Here is a 21,983-nt window from a genome sequence, read left to right as displayed (position 1 = left end):
GGATAAGTTTATTAATTTATTTAAAATTTCGAGGTCTAGCAGCGCCAAGTTTTTTTACAAGAAAAATTTGTATTTTAATAAAATATTTTTATTTTGTACTGTTACCTCTGTAATTCTTTGTGACCACTAAAAAATACACATGTAAACTTTGTATTTAAATATCTTGTATTCCCTTGTTAAATTTAAACACAATTTAAAGACTTTCAAAGTAGTGCAACAATTATTTTTTGAGGCAATATATATGTTCTCTCTGTAATTGGCGCTGTAATTTAAAGAGATATCATTTCTTTTTTGTAATTGTAATAGATCACTTGAAGCGCGACTCTTCTTTTTGATAAGGTAACATAATTTTGTGATGTGTCTTGATAGATCACTTGGGTTATAATTTTTCGGAAATAAAGATACTACTGCTTATATTTTTTCGAGATTTTTCGAGATATAAAGATTACGTCTACCACTTGTTACTTAAATTTTTTCGAAATATAATACTACCACTTTCTTTTTTTTTCGACGTAACAACATATAGGTACACTACTATGCGTGAACTTAGCGCCTTTTTTACCTTTTTTTTAAAAAAGGTAATTTTGTACGGATATCACGCCTTTTTGTAGTATTACGCATTTTATAAACAGCTAGTATGTACAGGGTAAAGCTATTTGGAGGTATAATACTACCACTTTGTTTTTTTCGAGGTAACAACATAACAGGGTAACAACATAATACATATACACTACTATGCGTGTACTTGGCGCCTTTTTTTACCTTTTTTTAAAAAGGTATTTTTGTACGGATATCACGCCTTTTTGAATAGTGTTACGCATCTTAATCTTATAAACAATATATCTTATAATCTTATAAACAGTATATACAAGGTATGAAGCTAAAAGTGTTACGGACTATTATTTCTAAAGAAAACAACAATTTAATATTTTGCTTAGTTTTTTAAAAATAATAATCTGTAACCCTTTCAGCTGTACACCTTGTATATATTTTTCAATTTCAACATAAAACATAATCGCAATATAGCATGATTAATGTTAATAAGTCGTTAACTGTAAAATTCTTTATTTATTTTTATTCGCGTGTCTTACTGAATGTTGTTCGCAACTGTATATGTACCGATATCTTCAGGTATCGATATTTTTGATAATTACAGATGGACACCTGTAACACGTGTCTGAAATTTACCCGATTTGTTTATTCTTTTATTCCCTTCAACTAATCGCAAATTAATTCTATTTGATAAAAGCAATTCTGTTAAATTTCTCATACATAACGCATCGTTTATAATTTTCTATTATAAATATTAAATAGTACGATATATATATATTCGTACTCATATCCTTGAAAATTATTTCGAGAATTTGAGCGAATGTCACAACTAGATAAAATTATCTTTCATATTTTGACAGTTGAGTATATAGGAACATTTGAGTTGGCGAAAAATGATTCTCTGAAACCGCACGTGTGTGTGTAAATAATTCAGTAGAAAATATATAATCTTCATTTCAAAATACATTTGCACACTACGTACCAAAAATATATAATATGATAACGTAGTTTTTGCTATTCAATTGATTGAATTTCAGAAAAGAAAAATATTTTAAAGTATATAACTATGTCAGTCAATAAAGAGACATAGACGCAAATTGAATCATATATATTTAATTGCCTGCTCATTAAATATAAAGTGCAAACACATAGAAATTGTATATTTTTCTATACTTAAATGCAATAGGAAGAAATAATTAAACAAGTATCCTTGCATAGGAATATTGTGCATAATTTTTACAAAACAGAGATTCGCGCAATTAAGATATATAATAAAATTAATAACGATTCTATAAATCTTAGTTATATGTTAATAATACGACATGATCTTTTTAATCATGAAACTTACAAACTAACGGAAAAAGATTCGTATCCTAAATCGAAAACAAATTATGTGTACACATAATAAAAATTGTATGAATTAAAATTATGTGTATACACATAATAAAAATGCGGAATTATTTTTGTCAGACATAATTTTAATTCATCCAATTTTTATTAGACATAATTTTAATTCGTCCAATTTTTATTATGTCTAGACATAATTTTAATTCAGCGAATTTTTATTACGTCATGACATAATTTTAATTCTGCCACTAGGAAATTTGTAAGTCGATTCTTATGAATCAAGCTTGAATTCGATGTCTAGGTGTCCCAGGTTGCCGATGACGAGGTCCACATAGTGCGCTCCATAGTTTTTGGTATCCAGGTGTATTAATACCTTGAATTCGATGTCCACGTGTTCCAGGTTGCCGATGACGGGTTCCAGATAGTGCGCTTTATAGTTTTCAGTGTCCAGATGTAATAATACGTTGAATTCGATGTCTAGGTGTCCCACGTTGCCGATGACGAGGTCCACATAGTGCGCTCCGTAGTTTTCGATGTCTACGTGTATTAATACCTTGAATTCGATATCTACGTGTCCTACATTCAGATTTAAAGTTATTAATACACCTAGACACCAAAAACTACAAAGCGCACTATGTGGGCCTCGTCATCGGCAACCTGGGACACGTGGACATTGAATTCAAGGTATTAATACACGTAGACACCGAAAACTACGGAGCGCACTATGTGGACCTTGTCATCGGCAACCTGGGACACCTAGACATCGAATTCAACGTACGATTACACCTGGACACCGAAAACTATGAAGCGCACTATCTGGATCCCGTCATCGGCAACCTGGGACACGTGGACATCGAATTCAAGATATTAATACACGTAGACACCAAAAACTACGGAGCGCACTATGTGGACCTCGTCATCGGCAACCTGGGACACCTAGACATCGAATTCAACGTACGACTACACATGGACACCAAAAACTACGGAGCGCACTATGTGGACCTCGTCATCGGCAACCTGGGACACCTAGACATCGAATTCAACGTACGATTACACATGGACACCGAAAACTATGAAGCGCACTATCTGGATCCCGTCATCGGCAACCTGGGACACGTGGACATCGAATTCAAGGTATTAATACACGTAGACACCGAAAACTACGGAGCGCACTATGTGGACCTCGTCATCGGCAACCTGGGACACGTAGACATCGAATTCAACGTATTATTACACCTGGACACTGAAAACTATGAAGCGCACTATCTGGACCTCGTCATCGGCAACCTGGGATACCTAGACATCGAATTCAAACTTGATTCATAAGAATCGACTTAAAAATTCCCTAGCGGCACTTTCTGCCAAGCGTAGAGAACCTTCTTTTCCGTTGACTCAATATATATTATATATATACCTAATTTACCTAAATAGAAATCCTTCTTCCTGACCGATAAATCTATCGACCTAATTTCGAAATACGCGCGCGATATCGAAACTGGCGATACCTGCGCCGCCAGCGTCGAAAAAGTGAAAGGGACGTTTCTCTGATAATCATAATAATATTGAGACGTCGGCGTTAGGAGGAGGAGAAGTATCTTAAAAATAAATTTTTACATTTGGACTTTGCGTCGCAATATCTCCGCTCGTAGGGCACGTAGCGGAATATTATAAGAGAAACCCCCCCCTAATTGGACCCCAAGCTATCGATCAAGCCTACTTAGAACTTGATCCGTTCACTCGTTATCGAGATCTCAACATCTCGGGTACTCGCAACCCGTCGCGTCGCGTAAAAGAGTCACGGTCGGTCTCGCTCCGCGTGTACTTGGCGCGAGACACTACCGTGTCTCTTGATAGCTGTTTTAGTTGTTTGATAGCTGTTCAAGAGCTGTTTGATAGCTGTTTTTAGCTGTTTCATAGCGGTTCAATAGCTGTTTGATAGCTGTTTTTAGCTGTTTTTAGCTGTTTCATAGCGGTTCAATAGCTGTTTGATAGCTGTTTTTAGCTGTTTTTAGCTGTTTCATAGCGGTTCAATAGCTGTTTGATAGCTGTTTCATAGCGGTTCAATAGCTGTTTGATAGCTGTTTGATCGCGGTTCAATAGCAGTTTTACAGATCAAATCACCGAAAGTTAATGGTGCGATATCGTTTTCGAGAACATACGTGTCTCGCGGTGACTTCATCGCACACGTGCAAAACTGCACATCGCAGATTTTTCGCAAGGCGCATCCGTACGGCTACTGAGATGAAATTAGATATGATAAACAAACGATGTGACAATATGTGATGTAGAAGGATGAATTTGAAGGTACGCTCAGTAGTCGAGGACTAGAAGTGAGAGTCGGTTGGTGTGCTTGATCGTGCGGTTTATACAACAATTGGTTCGCCATCGAGGACGGTTGGTGAGAGTCAGTTAGTGTGCTTGATCGTGCGGTTTATACAACAATTGGTTCGCCATTTTAAGAGCTGTATATCAAAGCCCACCGATATGAGCGAGTACGCAAAACTTTGCAAACCGATACGTAATTCTAAATTCAAGATTGTGAAAATCAGCGAACCGCAGATGAGAAACTGTAGCAGATTGTATAAGAGGAGAGTCGACGTAGTGCGATATCTATTCCGTCGCGAGATCGGAATCGCCGATCTCCGATCGCATCAAGATTTTCTCGATCTCCAAATAAATTGGTTCATCCTCGTAAGAGAAACGTTCTCTTTTTATCAAGATGGAAATAAATGTGCCTGAAGAAATGGAAGTGCCTGGAGAAATATTTTAAGTGTATATTATCTAAAATTAAGAGACCTATACTGCTAAGAGACTAACAATAAGTGTAACAATAAGTGTAACAATAAAAAGACAATCAATGTTGTGTCACACACAGTGCGGAAGGTGACTCAAGAGCCAGGGGTTTCAGGTTGAAATCAAGCGGTGGTAAGCAATTTTTCTATTTGTAGTTTTCGCATAATTTCTGAACGAGAACGCGCGAGGGAAAGAGACCGCGCGAACGAGAATACGAACGGGGGACGGGGGAGAAACATCTACGAGGGAGAGATAACGCGAGCGGGAGCGTGCCGTGTGACGTCACGCGGACTCCGCGGCGCGGCGAAACGCGAACGCGGGTCCCCTTGCCTCGCGGCGCCCGAAAACGCGAACGCTCCGCGGCGCGGCGAAAACGTGGACCCCCTCGCCCCGCGGCGTGGCGCCTGAAAACGCGGTTTCCCCCTCCCGCTCCCCCGCGGCGCTTAAAAAACGCGGTTCCCCCCTCCCCCTCCACCGCGGCACCCGAAAAACGCGGTTTCCCCTCCCTCTCCCCCGCGACGCCCGAAAAACGCGGTTTCCCCCTCCCCCTCCCCCGCGACGCCCGAAAAACGCGGTTCCCCCTCCCCCTACCCCGCGGTCCTCCCCCGCCCGCCCCTCACCCCCCCCCTCAGATCCCCTAGTTAGAACAAACGTAGCTTACCTACTAATAGCGTTTTTTCTTGGCTGCACTACCGCCCACTAGTGCAACACTCAGGCAGTGTAGCGTGTTTCCATGGCTGGTGGCAAGCGAACTTATTCGGTGTAATGTGTTTCCGTGGCTGCGGTGTAGTGCAAGTTTTATGCACGAAGTGTGATTTTGCTACACTGTCTCAAAGAGACGGTGTGGAGCGAGTGTGACTTAAATTATAAACATGGAAGCCAATCGGGAAGAAGATTTTAGCACAATAATGAAATGTATCGATATATTATTTTCATCGAGTGAAGAAGAAGACGACGAAGAATTCTTGCAGCTCGCAATTCTGCGTGAAAGAACTAAAATCCCGAAATTAAAAAGTTTTGTCACTGTTGTTCGGGAATATTCAGATAATGAGGTTAGTATTGAAAAATTTTCCATTTAATTGGTAAAATATAAATGAAATGTGAAAAAAATATGGAAATAAATTTCAGTTTCGAAGACATTTCCGATTGACCAAGGATACGGCTTATAAATTAATTGAGAAATATGAACAATCATCTTGCCCACCATTAAATAATCATGGAGGAATTGAGAGAAAGTCGCCAGAAGAAGATGTGCTGGTATTCCTGTGGTTTGCTGGTAATAAGGAATCATTGCGGTGTGTCGCGACGCTTTTTGGAATCTCCCTCAGAACAGTTTTTTACCAATGTAACAGAGTCATGAAATATTTGACTGAAATTGCGGGACAAGTCATCAAATTTCCAGATGACTTAGACGAAGAAGCAAGATCCTTTGAAGAGATTGCGGGATTCCCAGGTGTTATAGGCTGTATCGATGGTTCGTATATAAATATAAGAACACCAGCTCATAAAATCGCATCGACGTATGCTAATCGACACGACAAGACATCTATAACATTGCAAGCAATATGTGATGCAAAAAGAAAATTCATCGATGTGTTCACTGGAGTTCCAGGCAAAGTTCACGATGCCAGAGTCTTTAAATTAAGCGATGTCAAACAGAAGCTGCCACAAATATGTGGGAAAAACTATCACATTTTAGGTGATTCCGCTTATCCGATACGCGAATGGCTACTTGTGCCATTCAAAAACTATGGGAATTTAGGAGAAATGGAAAATAGATATAACAAAAAACACTGTCAAACTCGCGTACGTATTGAAAATGCCTTCGGTATACTAAAAGCACGGTTTCGACAACTATTATTGCAGATCGATATGCATAAAGTCGAAAAGATCACGAAATTTATCGTCAGTTGTTGCGTTTTGCACAATCTGTGCATAGACAATAACGATATATGGGATGAAGATGACATTCCCTACAATGAAGAGGAGCCATTCGTAGCTTATCACGAAGATAATACAGAAGACGATCTGAAAAATATCGGGGAATTGAAACGGTTCAGAATAATGCAGTGCCTGTAATAAAATATATTTTGTAATAACCATTTGTTTGCTTTTGTTGTGCCCAATATCTCTAAAATAGGTATCACACATCGCAAGTATCACAGTTTTTATCAAGTATGTTAAGTAACATATTAGTTGCTTTTGAGCAAGCTGAATCTTACAATAATTTTACACTAACATTGTGCCTTCTAAAATCTAAGAAAACTAAACATTTTCTTTAATGACTAAACAAAACCTTTTTTCCTCCCGCTGATCAAGAAATATTGTGAAGCACTTAAGTACGTGAATATCTTATTTAACATTGCTTGCTTTTAAACAACTAAATCTGACGAACGTGAATTACTTAACATAAACATTGTGCTGTTACAAATCTAACAAAACTAAACAAATATAAATTAAAAATAAATCAAGTAAATAATGCCTTTCTTTAATAATTAATAAAATCTTTGGTTTCCTCCGGCAGATCATAAAAAAAGTGTAAAGCACTTAGGAACGTGAATATGACTTGCTTTAAAAAAATTAAGTAAAAATAACTAAAATAAATTATTTCCATTATGGATGTCTGCTGTCTTAGTCTGTCACTCCCGTTCAGGGTTTCTCTGCCTTCCACTCCACAATTCGCGTATCAATGCCATCTTTTCTTGGTGTCGTTTCTCTCGAGCTGTTTCTGTCTTCTCATGTAGTTCTTCCAATTTTTCTGCGATAGATACCTAATAATAATAGAAAAGTTAGTGTAGATCAGGGCAGTTGGAAGCAAAACCAATCAAAGTTTTTGTAGAAACAATAATTTCAAAAAAATTTGAAAAATTTAAAATTGTTTAAACCCAAGTCATTTTTTACGGCAATATTTCATTATACGTAACGATTTATTTCATAACACAATTTTAATATTTATTGAAATAAGGCTCATCCTTAAAAAATTTCTATTTGATTTGTACATATTACAGAAAGTTTTTGTAATACAGGTAATCAGTATTACATTTACTTACAGTCTTTTTGTTTCCTGGTGAGCTATTCTTTATTTTTACAGTTTCGTCTGATTTCTTAAACCTCTTGACACCTGTAGCAGTTCTCACAACTTCCGGCTCAATGCTGTCATCGGTGGAAGCAATTTTGTGTAATTCTTCCTCGAAGGGTACATCTTGCCTCGAATTACCTGATCCGGAATTATTTTCAACTGCAGACTTCTTTCTCCGTAAAACAGTTTTGTACCGGTTCTCAACTTGGATAGATGTTCGTACTTTGCAGAATTTCTGTGAAATTTCTTCTGCAATTTTTAACCACATTGCTTTTTTTGTTTTAAATTTTTTTTGCGGACCGATTACTGGTAAGTAGGCATAAACCTGATCCAATAAATATTTGGTCTCGTCATCTTGCCAATCTGAAATCAGTATTATTTTATTTTTATAGGCTCAATTATTACTCTGATTATTTCATATAAATCTCGAAACGAATTCTACAAAGAAATAAATCACATTTTCAAAATTTTGTACTCATATCTACTCAATCATTAATTTCTCATTCTTAATGTAGTTTTTTAATTTGTTCAATTGTTTGTCACCTTTATTGTCACCTTTATTTTCACCACTTCCTGAACAAGAAGACATTGGACTGGTAGCATCAATCTTTATGTTTATGCCCCTTGGATGTTGGTTTTCCGAGTCGCTGGTGTCGACGACATCTCAACGAAAATGCAGTCAGGATTCCTATGATATTTCGTCATATTTGTAAAACATGATACTACGATAGCGGATTGTCAAAATAATAATAATGAGAGATTATATCTGTATTATTTTAAGTATGAATATATTTAAATTGAAAATTAATAAGATTAAATAATATCCAATAAAAATCCAATACAAAAGTATGCATGGTTACATACCCATATAGCATGTCCAAATCGTTTCCTCTTAAAATTTCAACGACTTTGCCTTTACATTTAATTTGTCCAGAGTTAATAAAAGACAATATTTTGTTGACTGCAAAGTTATTATCATCTAGCAACACAAATAATATTAAGAAATATCAATAAACATCAAACAATAAAATTATCTACTGTGCTATACGTAGAAGTCGAGTGGATTCAGGTCTGGCGAGTATTGCAGTTACTGTGATTATATCGACACAACACTATCGATGAACAAAACCGAACATTACTAAACAGAGTGGGACGGTCTTGACTAGCAGAATATCCTACGAACATTGTGTGAATTGTTTATCAAAGAGACTTCGCCTAACCGTAAAGGCCAAAGGAGGATATATTGAAATTATTAAGACCAAATTAAATAAAATCTATTCAACAATAAAAAAGTTATAGCGTTTTACACAGCGAATCATATCAATTGCCGGACCCTGTAGTAATGTTTTAATGTTAATGTATGTAATAAAATAAAAAATAACCTCCAATATACACGCATATTTTACTTACTTAAAATCCGATCATACTCCTCTTTCTGATCAGCTACGTATTCCATCTCAACATCACAATCTTTATTAACTTTAAAGTAAACAAACATTTTGTCCGACATTATTTTACCGAATAAAGATCCTGAATGCAACTTAAAATTGCCGCAAGTCCGTGGTCTGAAATAAACACGACAGCATGAAGTGTGTGTACACCACTTGAGTGCAGTGCAGCGCTTACACTAAACTGGTACAGTGCAAGGCTACACCAAGTACGCCCTCAGTGCGTTCCAAGAAAAAACGCTATAAGTTATTTGGTTTCGAGGGGGCCATAAAATGGTGTCATTGGTTTAACCATGGATGGTCGTTTAAAGCTCATGTAAACGACACCTTTAATTTCTTAAATGGAAATCCCTATTTTTCAATGCATATTCTTGTAGCTAATCTCGAAAGCTTTTCAAAATTAAGAACTTTTGGAACTATAAGGCTTGAAAGTTCTAGTATTTTGACATAAAATACAAAATATCTTGTAAAACATTAAGTTTTCGGTATTTTATGCACAGAATAATGAGACGAATCGGTATGAAAAAAAGACATAGTTGCTTTTAAGAAAAAGTATGCAGATGCGTGTTGCAAATTACATATTTTTTCTTAAAAGAACTATGCCTTTTTTTTATTTCACGAATAGCATATATACTTGCAGGAGGGTAAAATAAGATACCTGTTAAAGTTTGAGCCCTTAATATTAATTAATATTAACAGGTCGCTTATCGCGATTTTTTATTTTTCATTTAGTAAAATAAAAAAAATTTTATAACTATCTAACAAACAGTAATACAGCATTGCTTCACATAGATTTTTGTAGTAAATTTATCGCTTTACAAAAAAGATCTCTTATCATTTTTTCATAAATTCAACCGTTCAAAAGATATTCAAAGTTAAAATTTGATAAATTTTATAATATCGACTATCAAAAATTATGAAATAATCAATACATATTTTTGTAGAAAATTTAACGATCTACAAAAAAGGTCTCTTATATTTTTTTCATAAATATAATCATTTAGACGATATTAAGGTTTAAAGTTCAGTGTATAAAAATTATTCTTTTTTTTTCATATTATAACAAAATTCTGAGCTTTATTTATTTAATATATGAAAAAATAATATGAAAAAAAAGAATAATTTTTATACACTTTGAACTTTAAACCTTAATATCGTCTAAATGGTTTTATTTATGAAAAAAATATAAGACCTTTTTTGTAGATCGTTAAATTTTCTACAAAAATATGTATTGATTATTTCATAATTTTTGATAGTCGATATGATACAAAATTCATAAGAAGCAAAAACAAGTTTTATAAAATTTATCAAACTTTAACTTTGAATATCTTTTGAACGGTTGAATTTATGAAAAAATGATAAAAAATCTTTTTTGTAGAGCGGTAAATTTACTACAAATAAAGTGTGCAAGTAGAAACCTGCACATTGCTTCCTCATAGTTTTTAAGTGTGCAAGTAGAAACCTTTGCTCACAAAGCTTCCTCTATTTGTTTTGGCTTCCTCATAGAGGAAGGCCTGCCTAACAAAATTAAAAATAGACCGATATCTTAAAATTTACAAAAGTTAAAACTATTAGACATTTTTCTAAAAATTAGGGACCTTTGATCACGTATAAAGCTGCGTCTAATCAACCAAATCTTAAAGAATTATATATGAAATAGGGGTAGAAAAAACTGAAAAATATAATAAAATTAGAAATAGATCGATATCTCCAAATTTGCGGAAATTAAAACATAAACAAACATTTCTGCAAAAATTCAAAATTTTATTAAAAAAGAACCCCTTGATTATTAGCAATTTTTATTAATTCTATATATTTTTCAGTTTTTTCTACCCCTATTTCATATATAATTCGTTAAGATTTGGTTGATTAGTTCTGGAGTTATAGAAATTTCGGTAAATTTGGCACATACATACACACATACACACATACACACATACATACACACATACCGACATTTTTTAAAATAGCGATTTTTCGACGTTTTAGAACATTCTAAACACATTGGCAAAAGCAACTAAAAAAAAATTTTTTTTACGAAAACAAAGCTTCCTCTATGAGGAAGCAAAATCTATGTAGAGCAATGCTGTATTACTGTTTGTTAGATAGTTATAAAATTTTTTCTATCTTACTAAATGAAAAATAAAAAATTGCGATAAGCGACCTGTTAATATTATTTTCTAATTTACCTAAATAGAAATCTTCTTCCTGACCGATAAGTCTATCGACCAGTGTCGAAAAAGTGAAAGTTACATTTCTCTGATATATATATATATGTCATATATATTGAGAGACGTCGACATTAGTAGAAATATCTTAATATAATATTTTCACATTTCAACTTTGCGTCGCAATATTTCCGCTCGTAGGGCACGTAGCGGAAAAATAAAAACACGGCCTTTGGCCAACTCGAACGTGAGTACCCCATACGTACAAGAGTAAAGTACCAGTTAAAATACAGATAGCGAATTGGTTTTAGTCTTAAAATGTTTCACAATTTATTATTTTTGGAAAAAATTGATAAGAAATAATTTTTACAAGCAACATAATATTTAGAGCTCGGAAAAAGAAACGGATACCCGTGTATTCGGGTACCCGCCCGTTCGCCCGTTACCCGTTGTATACGGATCTGAACCGGTTCCGCGGGTACCCGGGTAATTCGGGTAGCGGGTACCCGTATCGATTTGGGTACCCGCTACCCGTGTCAATACGGGTACTTGTTATACCCGCGTCAGTACGGGTACCCGTATCGAGGCGGGTATAACAGCGTATGCTACAGATATCTGCGCGGCGTATTACACGGAGACGCGTATACGCAAAGTAATAAAATATAAATTCTCACACGCTTCAAGAATATATTAAATATATGAAAAAGAATGCTTTTATATTAACCCTCCGTTTTTTCGATACCTTCTTAGTGCATACGTGAGTCTGTCATCTTCAACGCTTCCTACCTTAAAGTATTTTAAAAAATCTGAAAAAATTTATAAGACATTTGTCTACATTGTAGTTGACAATTTTATAATTTTTTGATAACCATTTGTTTATTTAATATTTGATTTTTAATAAACTTTTAATAATATTAGCAAAATTATTACTTACAAAAAAAATATTACGTCTAGTGCATACATGGGTCTGAGACGTCCGTGCGAGACTTGACTTGCTCGGTATTCGGCGATATATTAATTTTTCGTAACAGCTCTGGATCCCTCTTGAGTCCCTTTTCTCACTTACTTTTTTAGAAATGGAGGCAGGCTTGCCAGTTTTACAGTTACGAGCAGATATTATTTTGGCTCGGACGCCGTAGACCCACGTATACGGAAGGTTAAATATGCATTACACATTATGTGGATAAATAGGTATATGTGTGTAATTATATTTGAAATTTCTATAAATTGCTTTACGTGTAATTTTATATATTTTCTTATTTTACATGCATATATATCTTTCTAAAACCAGTAATATAATTATATATGATATAATACTATCATTATTTTATACAGAGCGCCCCGGGTTTTACCCGATAAACTGCGGGAGCATATTCTACAAGTGAAAATAAGAAAAAAATATTATATGAAGTTTGGCTAGAAATGCTTTATTATAAACAAAGTTATAAACAAATATTGAAACGGAACATGAAATAGGTAATAATGGTTCTCTGACCTCCTCTGACTTAAATTTGGCAAGATCGCCAAATTTAACGCTCTTGATTTTTACTTACGGGTAACTTTAAAAAATAAGAGTCATCAAAATAGGTAATAATTTTTACCTATTTCACGTTCCGTTTCAATAATTATTTACAACTTTGTCATAAAGCATTTCTAGCCAAACTTCATATAAAATTTCTTTCTTATTTGCACTTGTATTAGGTTGGCAACTAAGTTCCCGCCGTTTTTTTAAATTTTAACATTTTGCATGTCATTAAATGTTTTTGGCATAATGTTTTAAATCATTCGAGGTTCAGAAGTGTGAAGCATGGGTTCCGCATGCTTTAAGTGACAACAACAAAAATCAACGAGCCACAATCTCCGCTGGTTTGCTTGCTCGTCACCGCTCAACTCATGGACACAAGCAACGATTTCTTTACCAAATCGTTACTGGCGACGAAAAATGGTGCCTGTACATTAATATGAAGCAGTGCAAGCAATGGCTTAGCCCCGGTAAACAAACGACACTGAGCGTGAAACAAGATCTTCATCCGCGTAAAACGATGTTGTGCGTATGGTGGGACTGGGAAGGGATTATCCATTACGAATTGCTTGAACGGAACCAAACGGTCAACGCGGAACTCTATGTTCAACAAATGGAACGACTCAACACGGCTATTCAAGAGAAAAAACCTAATCGGCAGCATGGAGTTCTTCAGCCATGCGTTTGAATGGCTTACTTGTATGGTCATATTGGCGATATGAGGGCGGGCGTTGTCGTGCAGCAAAAAAACTCCATGCTGCCGATTAGGTCTTTTCTCTTGAATAGCCGTGTTGAGTCGTTCCATTTGTTGAACATAGAGTTCCGCGTTGACCGTTTGGTTCCGTTCAAGCAATTCGTAATGGATAATCCCTTCCCAGTCCCACCATACGCACAACATCGTTTTACGCGGATGAAGATCTTGTTTCATGCGCGGTATCGCTTGTTTACCAGGGCTAAGCCATTGCTTGCGCTGCTTCATATTAATGTACAGGCACCATTTTTCGTCGCCAGTAACGATTCGGTAAAGAAATCGTTGCTTGTGTCCATGAGTTGAGCGGTGACGAGCAAGAAAACCAGCGGAGATTGTGGCTCGTTGATTTTTGTTGTTGTCACTTAAAGCATGGAAAGTCACGGAACCCATGCTCCACACTTCTGAACCTCGAATGATTTAAAACATTATGCCAAAAACATTTAATGACATGCGGAATGTTCCTCTCTAAAAAAAGGCGTGCAAAGTCGGTACTCGAATATATCGCGTTTATTGTTCCCTCTTTTCCGCGATGCCAATTGGTTCTCTCGCTATGCTTACTTCATGAGCAGCTGTCATTGTATATGTGTGTAATGTTAAAGCTATATAGCGCGTGCAAAGCGCGCGTCTGTAGTGTCTAGTAACATTTAAAAAAACGGCGGGAACTTAGTTGCCAACCAATAGAATATACTCCCGCAGTTTGTCGGGTAAAATCCGGAGCACTCTGTATAATATTATAAATTTTATTTTATATATATATATTTTTCCTATTCTCGTACAAAAAAACTAAAATATTTACATTTTCCGGGGTTAAACAGTTACGTTTTCGTGATACAATATTGCCCGCTGAGGAAAACGCTCTTTCCGAACTCGCGGATGTTGCAGGTATTGCTAAATATTTCCTCGCCAATTCGGCGAGTGTCGGATATTTATTAACTCTTGCCTTCCACCATTCGAGGGGTGAGTCATTATAATCAATGGTTATCTCCATTTGATAATGGTCAAGTTGCTTTCGCCAGTTAGTTTGTGTACTTGAAGTACTCTTTTTAAAAATAAAATCTAATGCACTTCCAACCACACGTGTAGTTCTTTCCTCCGGTATATCGGTTGGAGCTAGCTTCTGTAAAAAGTGAAATATTCATTTTATTCAGTCTATTTTTTTATAATAACTCTTCTTTTCGTTATCTTACTCATTGCAAACATAATGTACGTATAAAACAATCAACAATTAATTATACATATATATATATATATATATATATATATATATATATATTTTATTAATATATATTAATACATATATTTTATATTATTTAATTATATATTGTAATTAAAAGTAAAAAAGTATGCGCAATTATATAATATTTATTATTATATTAATGTACTTAATCTAATTTATATATATATATATATATATATATATATATATATATGAATTTTTTCCAGGACAGTCCTGGAAACTGCCAAATGTCCCGGAATATACCGATATCAAAAATAAAAGTCCCGGAACATACTTCCGGACCTACATATATATATATATGTTGTCACGACTTTTTGCACTCCCGGACCGCTCCGGGACGTGTGCCGGATCAAAAGGACTTAGGAGAGCGGGATGGTTGGCCTCTCCAGTGATTTCCTCGCACCTCCGATACTCCACGAAATGTTCCGAATGTTGGGCGCCAGACGCGTACATTCGCGTCCACGAAATCGCGAAAACCTAAACGAGACGCAAAACGAAGTGTGGAGGTGCGTGGAATCGGCTAGCTTGACCTAATCACGGGCGGGGTTAATGAAGGGCAGCGCGATATTCGGCGGGGTGACACGTTAATTTCATACTCAGTCAGATAACAAAGAAAATAACATTTATTGAGTACTGGTTGTCGAGAAAATAACAACGTTTATCCATCCGGCTTCGATCAAACACAAGATAAATTCAATAAATAAATCAAGAATAGCCGGTGGCGGGGTGTCTGAATTCATCTAACCGAAATAACATTAATGCGGACGCGAGACACCCACGGAGTATTAATTGAGTCTCTAATAAACACGCTGAAGGCTCTATTCTCAAACAATTAATAATTCGAGTCGAAAACCGTACGAAAACTCTGTCGCAATGATGTCTTAACCTAACGCGAGTGATTCTGCTCGGGCGCAACGGGGAGGCGCCGAGTCATTTAACCAGGCAAAGAATACGATAACTAACGCAAAATACGGGATTAATGCGGTTCTCCAATGATGCGGAATACTAGAGTCGTGATATCGCTAATAACCACGGAACGCCGTGAAAAGCTACGCAAGTAACATCTGAACGCACGAAACGTGTGAGCGCCGGTAATTTCTCAACGCGAATACAAGTCTAACATGATTAATCAATCGGCGGGAACGACATTCGACCGCGATTAACAATGCCATCGACGTTCCAACGCACAATTCGAGATTATCGCGAGCAGGGACGCCATAGGACGTAACGCAAATAATACCGGACGCAAGTTTCTCAACGCGAGAGCACAATTATCAACCCGTAATAACGAGATCCGAACACAAATCGATACGCTAACATCGACGCTCGAACACAAGAATTTCCCGACGCGAAGAAACGGTAACCAATTTACGAAGTACCGGCCCGTATGCTGCCGTACATCAAGGTCGCGAGGACGACGCAATATACTCGCGATATCGAACTCATGAACGCGCCTATCACGATCTCCAGGGATTCGCCATAACGCTTGTACCACGGTTCCGCGGCCACGATACCATTCCGAGGCCCTTCGCTCTCGTTATCGATCGCGAATTTACACTCAATCTTGCCATGCGTTATCTCGAGCGAGAGCGTGCACCGGAGGGCGGTGTCGTGGCTTTACATAACGCGATTTACGGGCAACCTCACCGGTGATACACCTCCTCCTGGGCTCCTCGCCGTCACCGTCCACCAACGATCCTCGATCCGCCAGATATAATTCGGAATACCCGACTCGGGGTGGCTATCGCGTATCTCAGCAAAACTTAGTATCTCGCCGACGGACGACCAGAGAGTGAAACGCTAAACTCGCTCGATTGCGGAATCGATACGGTACCCCTTCCTGAGGGGCGCGCGAGCCAATCGGGCGCGAGCTTGCAAGCCCGCGGTGTCCCGGCGCAGTGCTGTCGATACGAGATCCTTCGGGGGCGTGCAACGGTCCCTCGGCGGCGTACGACTCCTCAATTCTGTCCTTAGCAGCGGACGGAACTCGGTTCGCGCCGGTGTGCCTCCGGTTTGACCCTGGGGTGGTGATCAGTCACCCCGTAGGTCGATGTTTTGTGGAGATCATTTGCTGAAGCGGGGTGTTTACCCAGCGCTCGGGGCTCCGCTATCGGCGGCCTCGTCCGTCGCTGCCGCATGTGCCGCCCACCTGCCGCGTTGCTCTCGCCAGCCCGCGATCTCTGCTGCTTCCGCGTTTGCCACCCCTCCTTGGTTATCGATCGTCCTTGATTTCCTTCGCCAAATACTCCCTCGAAGGTTTGCCGTGGTGTGGGTGAGGTGCCGCGCGTATTACATTGCATAAAAAAAACAAAAGAAAATAATCAAAATGCGGAAACGCGATTAAATACGACCCCTGGAGATCTCGTCGTTGCCTCCCTGGTCCGTCCCTGGGCGCGAAATTCCGCGCCTTGTGACGGCGGCGGGGCGCCGCGACGGTGCGGCGAGCCGCAACGTCACAATGTATAATACTACAGATTTTTAGTAGCAGCGAATATCGGAACGCATTCCATGTATGTATGTACAGGTTGCGTGCGCAGCGGCTACTATAGCTTAATTTGCCTAGGATTGGTCTCTCTTGCGTGGAGCGCAGGCATTGGCGCAATTCAGTGCCGCCAGTGATGCGCGCGTTCTAATTGGTCGAGAGTGGAGTGCGAGTTGCGTGTCACGTGTCATGTGCCGGTCGTGCGTGATGTTACGCGCGTCGACGTCGTTCTTTCGCGGTGACCATTGTTCTGGTTGTGTGTTGTGCGCCCGCCGATTCTGATTTGGTCGTATTTAGCGTTAACGTCGGCAGTCCGAAGTCCCGCGTCGTAGTTTAATTAAGTTGCGTTAGTCAATCGCGTTCTGTAATTAGTAAGTCGCGTCGCATATTTTTAGTGATCTGTCCGTTGTGAGCGTACCGCGCGTCGCTTCTTACCGCGCGGCACATGTTATATCCTGTGCAACACATCCTGTGTGCAACAGCCTCCTCTATTTGCTTTTTGCCGGGATGAGACCGCGTGTTAATTCTATACCATTGAAAGTCGTGAAAGGACTTCCGGTTCCGCCACCGTGGCGTGCGCTCGGTGACGAGTTTTCGCTCGCATTATAATTGTTGCGTGTGCTCGAATCGCGGATTATTGGATTTATTCTGTGCGCTCTGCGTGTACAGGCGCATCCGCTGTTTTCCGGGAGTCATTATTTCCGGGGCTTTTCCTGTTTACTGCGTGTGAGAAATCTTTCCTTCGCGAGTGGGGCGACTAACCTCACTCTTAGCCGACATGTCGGCAGGGGACGATCCCCCGTCCCCCGTTTCGCCTAATTATGAAGAATTAAGAGACGATTTCCAAGCATTTTTGTCGCAGTCGGAGAAAAGTAATCAGGCTACAACAGAGAATGTCATGGATATTGATGAGGAAACGAGAAAGCGTCCCCTTCCCATTTCTTTCACCGAAGATGAGGAGGCTACCGAATCTATCTCGAATGTTAAAAGCAACAAGAAGAGGCAGTGCAACCCTACTACAGCCGGTTCTTCCCCGAAGAAAGCAGGAAAACAGTCTCAGGCTACACCGGTACAACCAAAAATGAAGACAAATAATAAGGGGGATTCTAACCTGCCAAATAGTAATCAGGGCAATAAGCCTGGTGCAAGTGAGATTCCAGCTATATATGGTGCTTATACAAAAGCTCCTTTCATTGTTCTTTTTCGTATGCCTACGGCAAAGGACCAACCCAGAAGACGCACCTCTATTCTTACAATGGCAAAGAAACTTATGTCAGCAAACGTGAAATATGAGAGTGTTGCGCCTTTCTCGTTTAATACATGGAAAGTTACATTCCCGTCAAAAGCTGCGGCTAATGCAGCTCTCAAGAATAAGTATATTAAAGAAGCTGGATTTTTAACTTATATCCCAAAATATAAATTAACTCGACAATTTGTGATTAGAAGTATTCCCCTTGATTTCTCTCTGACTGATTTAAAAAATACAATTGAGGATGAGAATCAAGACATTCTGATTCTGGATCTCTTTAGACTAAAAAGAAGGGATCGTACTACTGGTATATGGTCAAACTCGCAAGCGGTCTGCATTCAGAAGATGGGAGAGGATCTTCCGGATCACATCAAAATTTTCAAGACAATAGTTCACACGTCACCATTTCAAAGGTCGGTACGGCTGTGCTTTAACTGCGGCCTTTTTGGACACTTGTCAAAATTTTGTGAAAAAAATCCTAAATGTCTGCAATGCGGAAGCGAGGATCACACAAGTTCTAAAGAGGCTCCCTGCACTAAGCCAAAGAAGTGTATAAACTGCGAGGAGGAGCATGCTACCAGTGACAGGAAATGTCCCAAATATTTGAAGAATCTCGAGATCTCAAAGGTAATGGCTGTTGACAACTTGCCCTTCATGGAGGCAAGGGCTCTGGTACAGAAGAGGGAAAAAGGCTGTCCGTTCGTCGATGATCGGCGACCACCAGTTTTTTCTTCGAAGAATTTTCCTCCACTTCCTTCGAAGGGAGGGATCCAGATGTCAAACTTTCCGGCTAGTCTTCAGTCTAGTCCAAGAGGAAGGTCGTTTGCTGCAAGTCTTATGCATTGTGCTCCGGAAATCTCATCCAGGCTTCTGGAAATTATGGAAAGGGCGTCTGCCATGAAGCAGGTGGATGTCTTGCTGAATAGGCTGGAGAATACCTTAAAACTTCACGAGGGAACCACCAAGGAATAGTGCTAAGTTTTATTTTCTTTTCTTTTGTTTTAGCGCTCTTTTTTTTTATATATATATAAATTTTAAGTATTTTGATTTATATCTTTTTTTGCATTACATCCCTGAGCGCATCTTAATATTTTGTAAAGTTATCTGTTTATATCTACCTTAAGGAGTTACTCTTACTATTTCTTTCACTTATATTTGTTCTCTTTATTACGCTTGAAATGGATAAATTTAGACTTGTACATTGGAATGCACATTCTGTTTTACAGCGTTTTCAAGAATTGGAAAAGCAGAGTACATTGTTCGACTGCGCTGCGATCTCGGAGACGTGGCTTAAACCGCAATTTAGCTTCATGCTGAGAGGATTTGATACGGTTAGACGAGATAGAGTTATTGGCAGAGGCGGAGGGGTGGCTATTCTGGTCAGCCACTCTTTGAAATACAGAGAGGTTTCCGTGGTGGAGGACTGTGCGGGTAAAGTAGAAGCCTGTGCGATTGAGATTTTTTTCTCTGATATGAATTTTTTTATTGTATCTTGTTATAAGCCTCCACAGAGTGGCCAAATTTCTGAGAATGAATGGGTAAGATTCTTTACTCAATTTGACGACCCTAATGGTATTGGAACTAATAGATGCATGTTTGTAGGCGACTTTAACTCTCATAGTCCGGCGTGGGGATCCTCCTTCCTCTGTCAGTCGGGTAGATCAATGTCATCGGCAATCGAGGGTACAGAACTCGTTCTTATAAGCGATGGTGCCCCGTCCTTTCTGGGTAACGCCTCGTGCGGCCCCTCAATCATAGATTTGGCATTTTGTCATGCTTCCATCGCTCCCAAATTTAGATGTCAGACGCTGAACGATGCCTGGGGTTCGGATCATTTCCCGGTTTTGATTACGTTTTCGGTGAGCAAAGGTTCCTCTTTTCCCCCACGTAAGCGAATTAGGCTATATAATAAGTACACGGATTGGAAACTTTTTAGTTCAGTTATGGACAAGGATCTTAGACTCTTAATGTCATCAGAACAACCTAGTCCTACAGTTTTATATTCATCGTTTTTGGCGATTGTGGAAAAGGCTTTGGTGGAGGCTTCCCCGGGAGATCCTCGTAACCCTCCTCCTTCTCCCCCTCACCCTTCTTGTATTTGGTGGACTGAGGAGTGTGATGCTCTAGTAGCCGAGAGAAAAACAAAATTACAAACTTTTCTGGAAACAGGTAGGGCTACGGATTACGAATCTTACAGGAATCAATGTACTGTGACAAAGAAGGGTTTAAAAAGGATTAAACTTGAAGGTTTTAAGAAATTTGCAGAATCTCTTAGAAGGGATACAAATCCTAAAATAGTTTGGGACACTATGAAGAGATTTGATTCTAGATGGAATCGAACTGAGACGGGTAAAGCTGTTCCAGTTGAAAAAATTGAGAGTGTCCGTAATCAAATTGACGACCTTTTCCCCCCGTGGGTTCCCCCGCCCCCTCCCATCAATTCCCTTAATTCTCCGGGGACTGACCCCTTTATGGATTTACCTTTTCTTCCTGAAGAGCTTGATTGGGCTTTGGAGTCGGTGAACATTGGGTCTAGTCCTGGACTAGATGGTATTGATTACAGGATTATTAAGAATTTCTCCCCTTTAGGCAGGTCTTTTCTTCTTAAAATCTACAATTTCCTTTATGAGGAAGGTAGTTTTCCCGAAGAGTGGAGGGACTATCTGGTCTTTTTTATCCCGAAGCAAGGTTCCAATATCAGACCTATATCACTCTCATCGTGTCTATGTAAGGTCATGGAGAGGCTAGTGACTAACAGGCTTCTTTGGTGGCTAGAGGTTAACAAGCTCATTCCGGATTTGCAGTACGGGTTTAGGAGACAAAGAAGCTGCCTTGATAATTTGACAATTTTATATACTGATATCTTGATAGGATTTGAGGAGAAGAGAGCTATTCCCGCTAGATGTAAAATCAGCCTATGATTCGGTTCTCCCGGATATTCTTATTGATAAATTGGCCTCTCTTGGCCTTCCCCCTCTTAGTAAGGCATTTATTTATAATTCTGTCTCTTTTAGGAAGGTTTCATGCTGTTTCCATGAGGTGGATGAAAAAAGATTTGCCTATCGGGGTCTTCCGCAGGGTAGCGTTATGAGCCCCATATTATACACTATATATGTTAGTCATATAGAAAGGTTGATACAGAATGATGTGCACATACTTCAATACGCGGACGATATTTGCCTTTACTCATTCTCCCCATCGGTGACAATCGGTATCAGAAATCTGGAACGTGCCATTAGACAAATTGAGAGGGGACTGAAAGAAATCGGATTGGTACTATCTCCGCTAAAGACTCAATTTTGCGTTTTCAATAAGACTAGAACGAAAATCAATACTCCTCTGAATGTTTCGGGTG

General features: G+C 38.7%; 2 protein-coding genes across 5 annotated transcripts in view; one reads left to right on the top strand and one right to left on the bottom strand.

Annotated features, from left to right (window-relative positions):
- Nucleotides 1-5,446: 5,446 nt before the first annotated feature.
- LOC139814184 (putative nuclease HARBI1) lies at nucleotides 5,447-6,792 on the top strand. 2 transcript variants are annotated; one of them, XM_071780270.1, is made up of 3 exons: nucleotides 5,447-5,744; nucleotides 5,821-6,166; nucleotides 6,299-6,792. In XM_071780270.1, the coding sequence occupies exons 1-3, from the start codon at nucleotides 5,565-5,567 to the stop codon at nucleotides 6,769-6,771; spliced, it is 999 nt and encodes a 332-aa protein (XP_071636371.1). In that variant the 5' UTR covers nucleotides 5,447-5,564; the 3' UTR covers nucleotides 6,772-6,792. The 2 variants fall into 2 exon arrangements, with proteins under 2 accessions (XP_071636371.1, XP_071636370.1); XM_071780269.1 differs by having other exon boundaries at nucleotides 5,455-5,744; nucleotides 5,821-6,792.
- The window catches only part of LOC139814188 (E3 SUMO-protein ligase ZBED1-like), a 65,412-nt gene continuing 50,186 nt past the window's right edge, over nucleotides 6,758-21,983 (bottom strand). For 2 of the 3 annotated variants that reach the window (XM_071780276.1, XM_071780278.1), the window contains exons 6-11: nucleotides 14,457-14,777; nucleotides 9,182-9,336; nucleotides 8,636-8,750; nucleotides 8,315-8,459; nucleotides 7,743-8,134; nucleotides 6,758-7,463 (exon numbers count right to left, since the gene is read on the bottom strand). In XM_071780276.1, the coding sequence (XP_071636377.1) occupies nucleotides 7,332-7,463; nucleotides 7,743-8,134; nucleotides 8,315-8,360 (570 nt within the window). In that variant the 5' untranslated portion in view covers nucleotides 8,361-8,459; nucleotides 8,636-8,750; nucleotides 9,182-9,336; nucleotides 14,457-14,777 and the 3' untranslated portion in view covers nucleotides 6,758-7,331. Of the gene's footprint in view, nucleotides 7,464-7,742; nucleotides 8,135-8,314; nucleotides 8,460-8,635; nucleotides 8,751-9,181; nucleotides 9,853-14,456; nucleotides 14,778-21,983 lie in introns of those variants that run through there. The other variant, XM_071780277.1, reaches the window with a different exon arrangement.

This window comes from Temnothorax longispinosus, chromosome 6, assembly GCF_030848805.1.
Source record: "Temnothorax longispinosus isolate EJ_2023e chromosome 6, Tlon_JGU_v1, whole genome shotgun sequence".
NCBI classification, from domain to species: domain Eukaryota; kingdom Metazoa; phylum Arthropoda; class Insecta; order Hymenoptera; family Formicidae; genus Temnothorax; species Temnothorax longispinosus.
This window is presented reverse-complemented; position numbering and strand designations above follow the sequence as displayed.

What these genes read in the sequence shown, in the direction of transcription:
- LOC139814184 (XM_071780269.1), top strand. Translation starts at nt 5,565, where the DNA reads ATGGAAGCCAATCGGGAAGAAGATTTTAGCACAATAATGAAATGTATC. An exon ending in GGGAATATTCAGATAATGAG is followed by an intron (nt 5,745 to 5,820) that starts GTTAGTATTGAA and finishes AATAAATTTCAG; the next exon opens with TTTCGAAGACATTTCCGATT.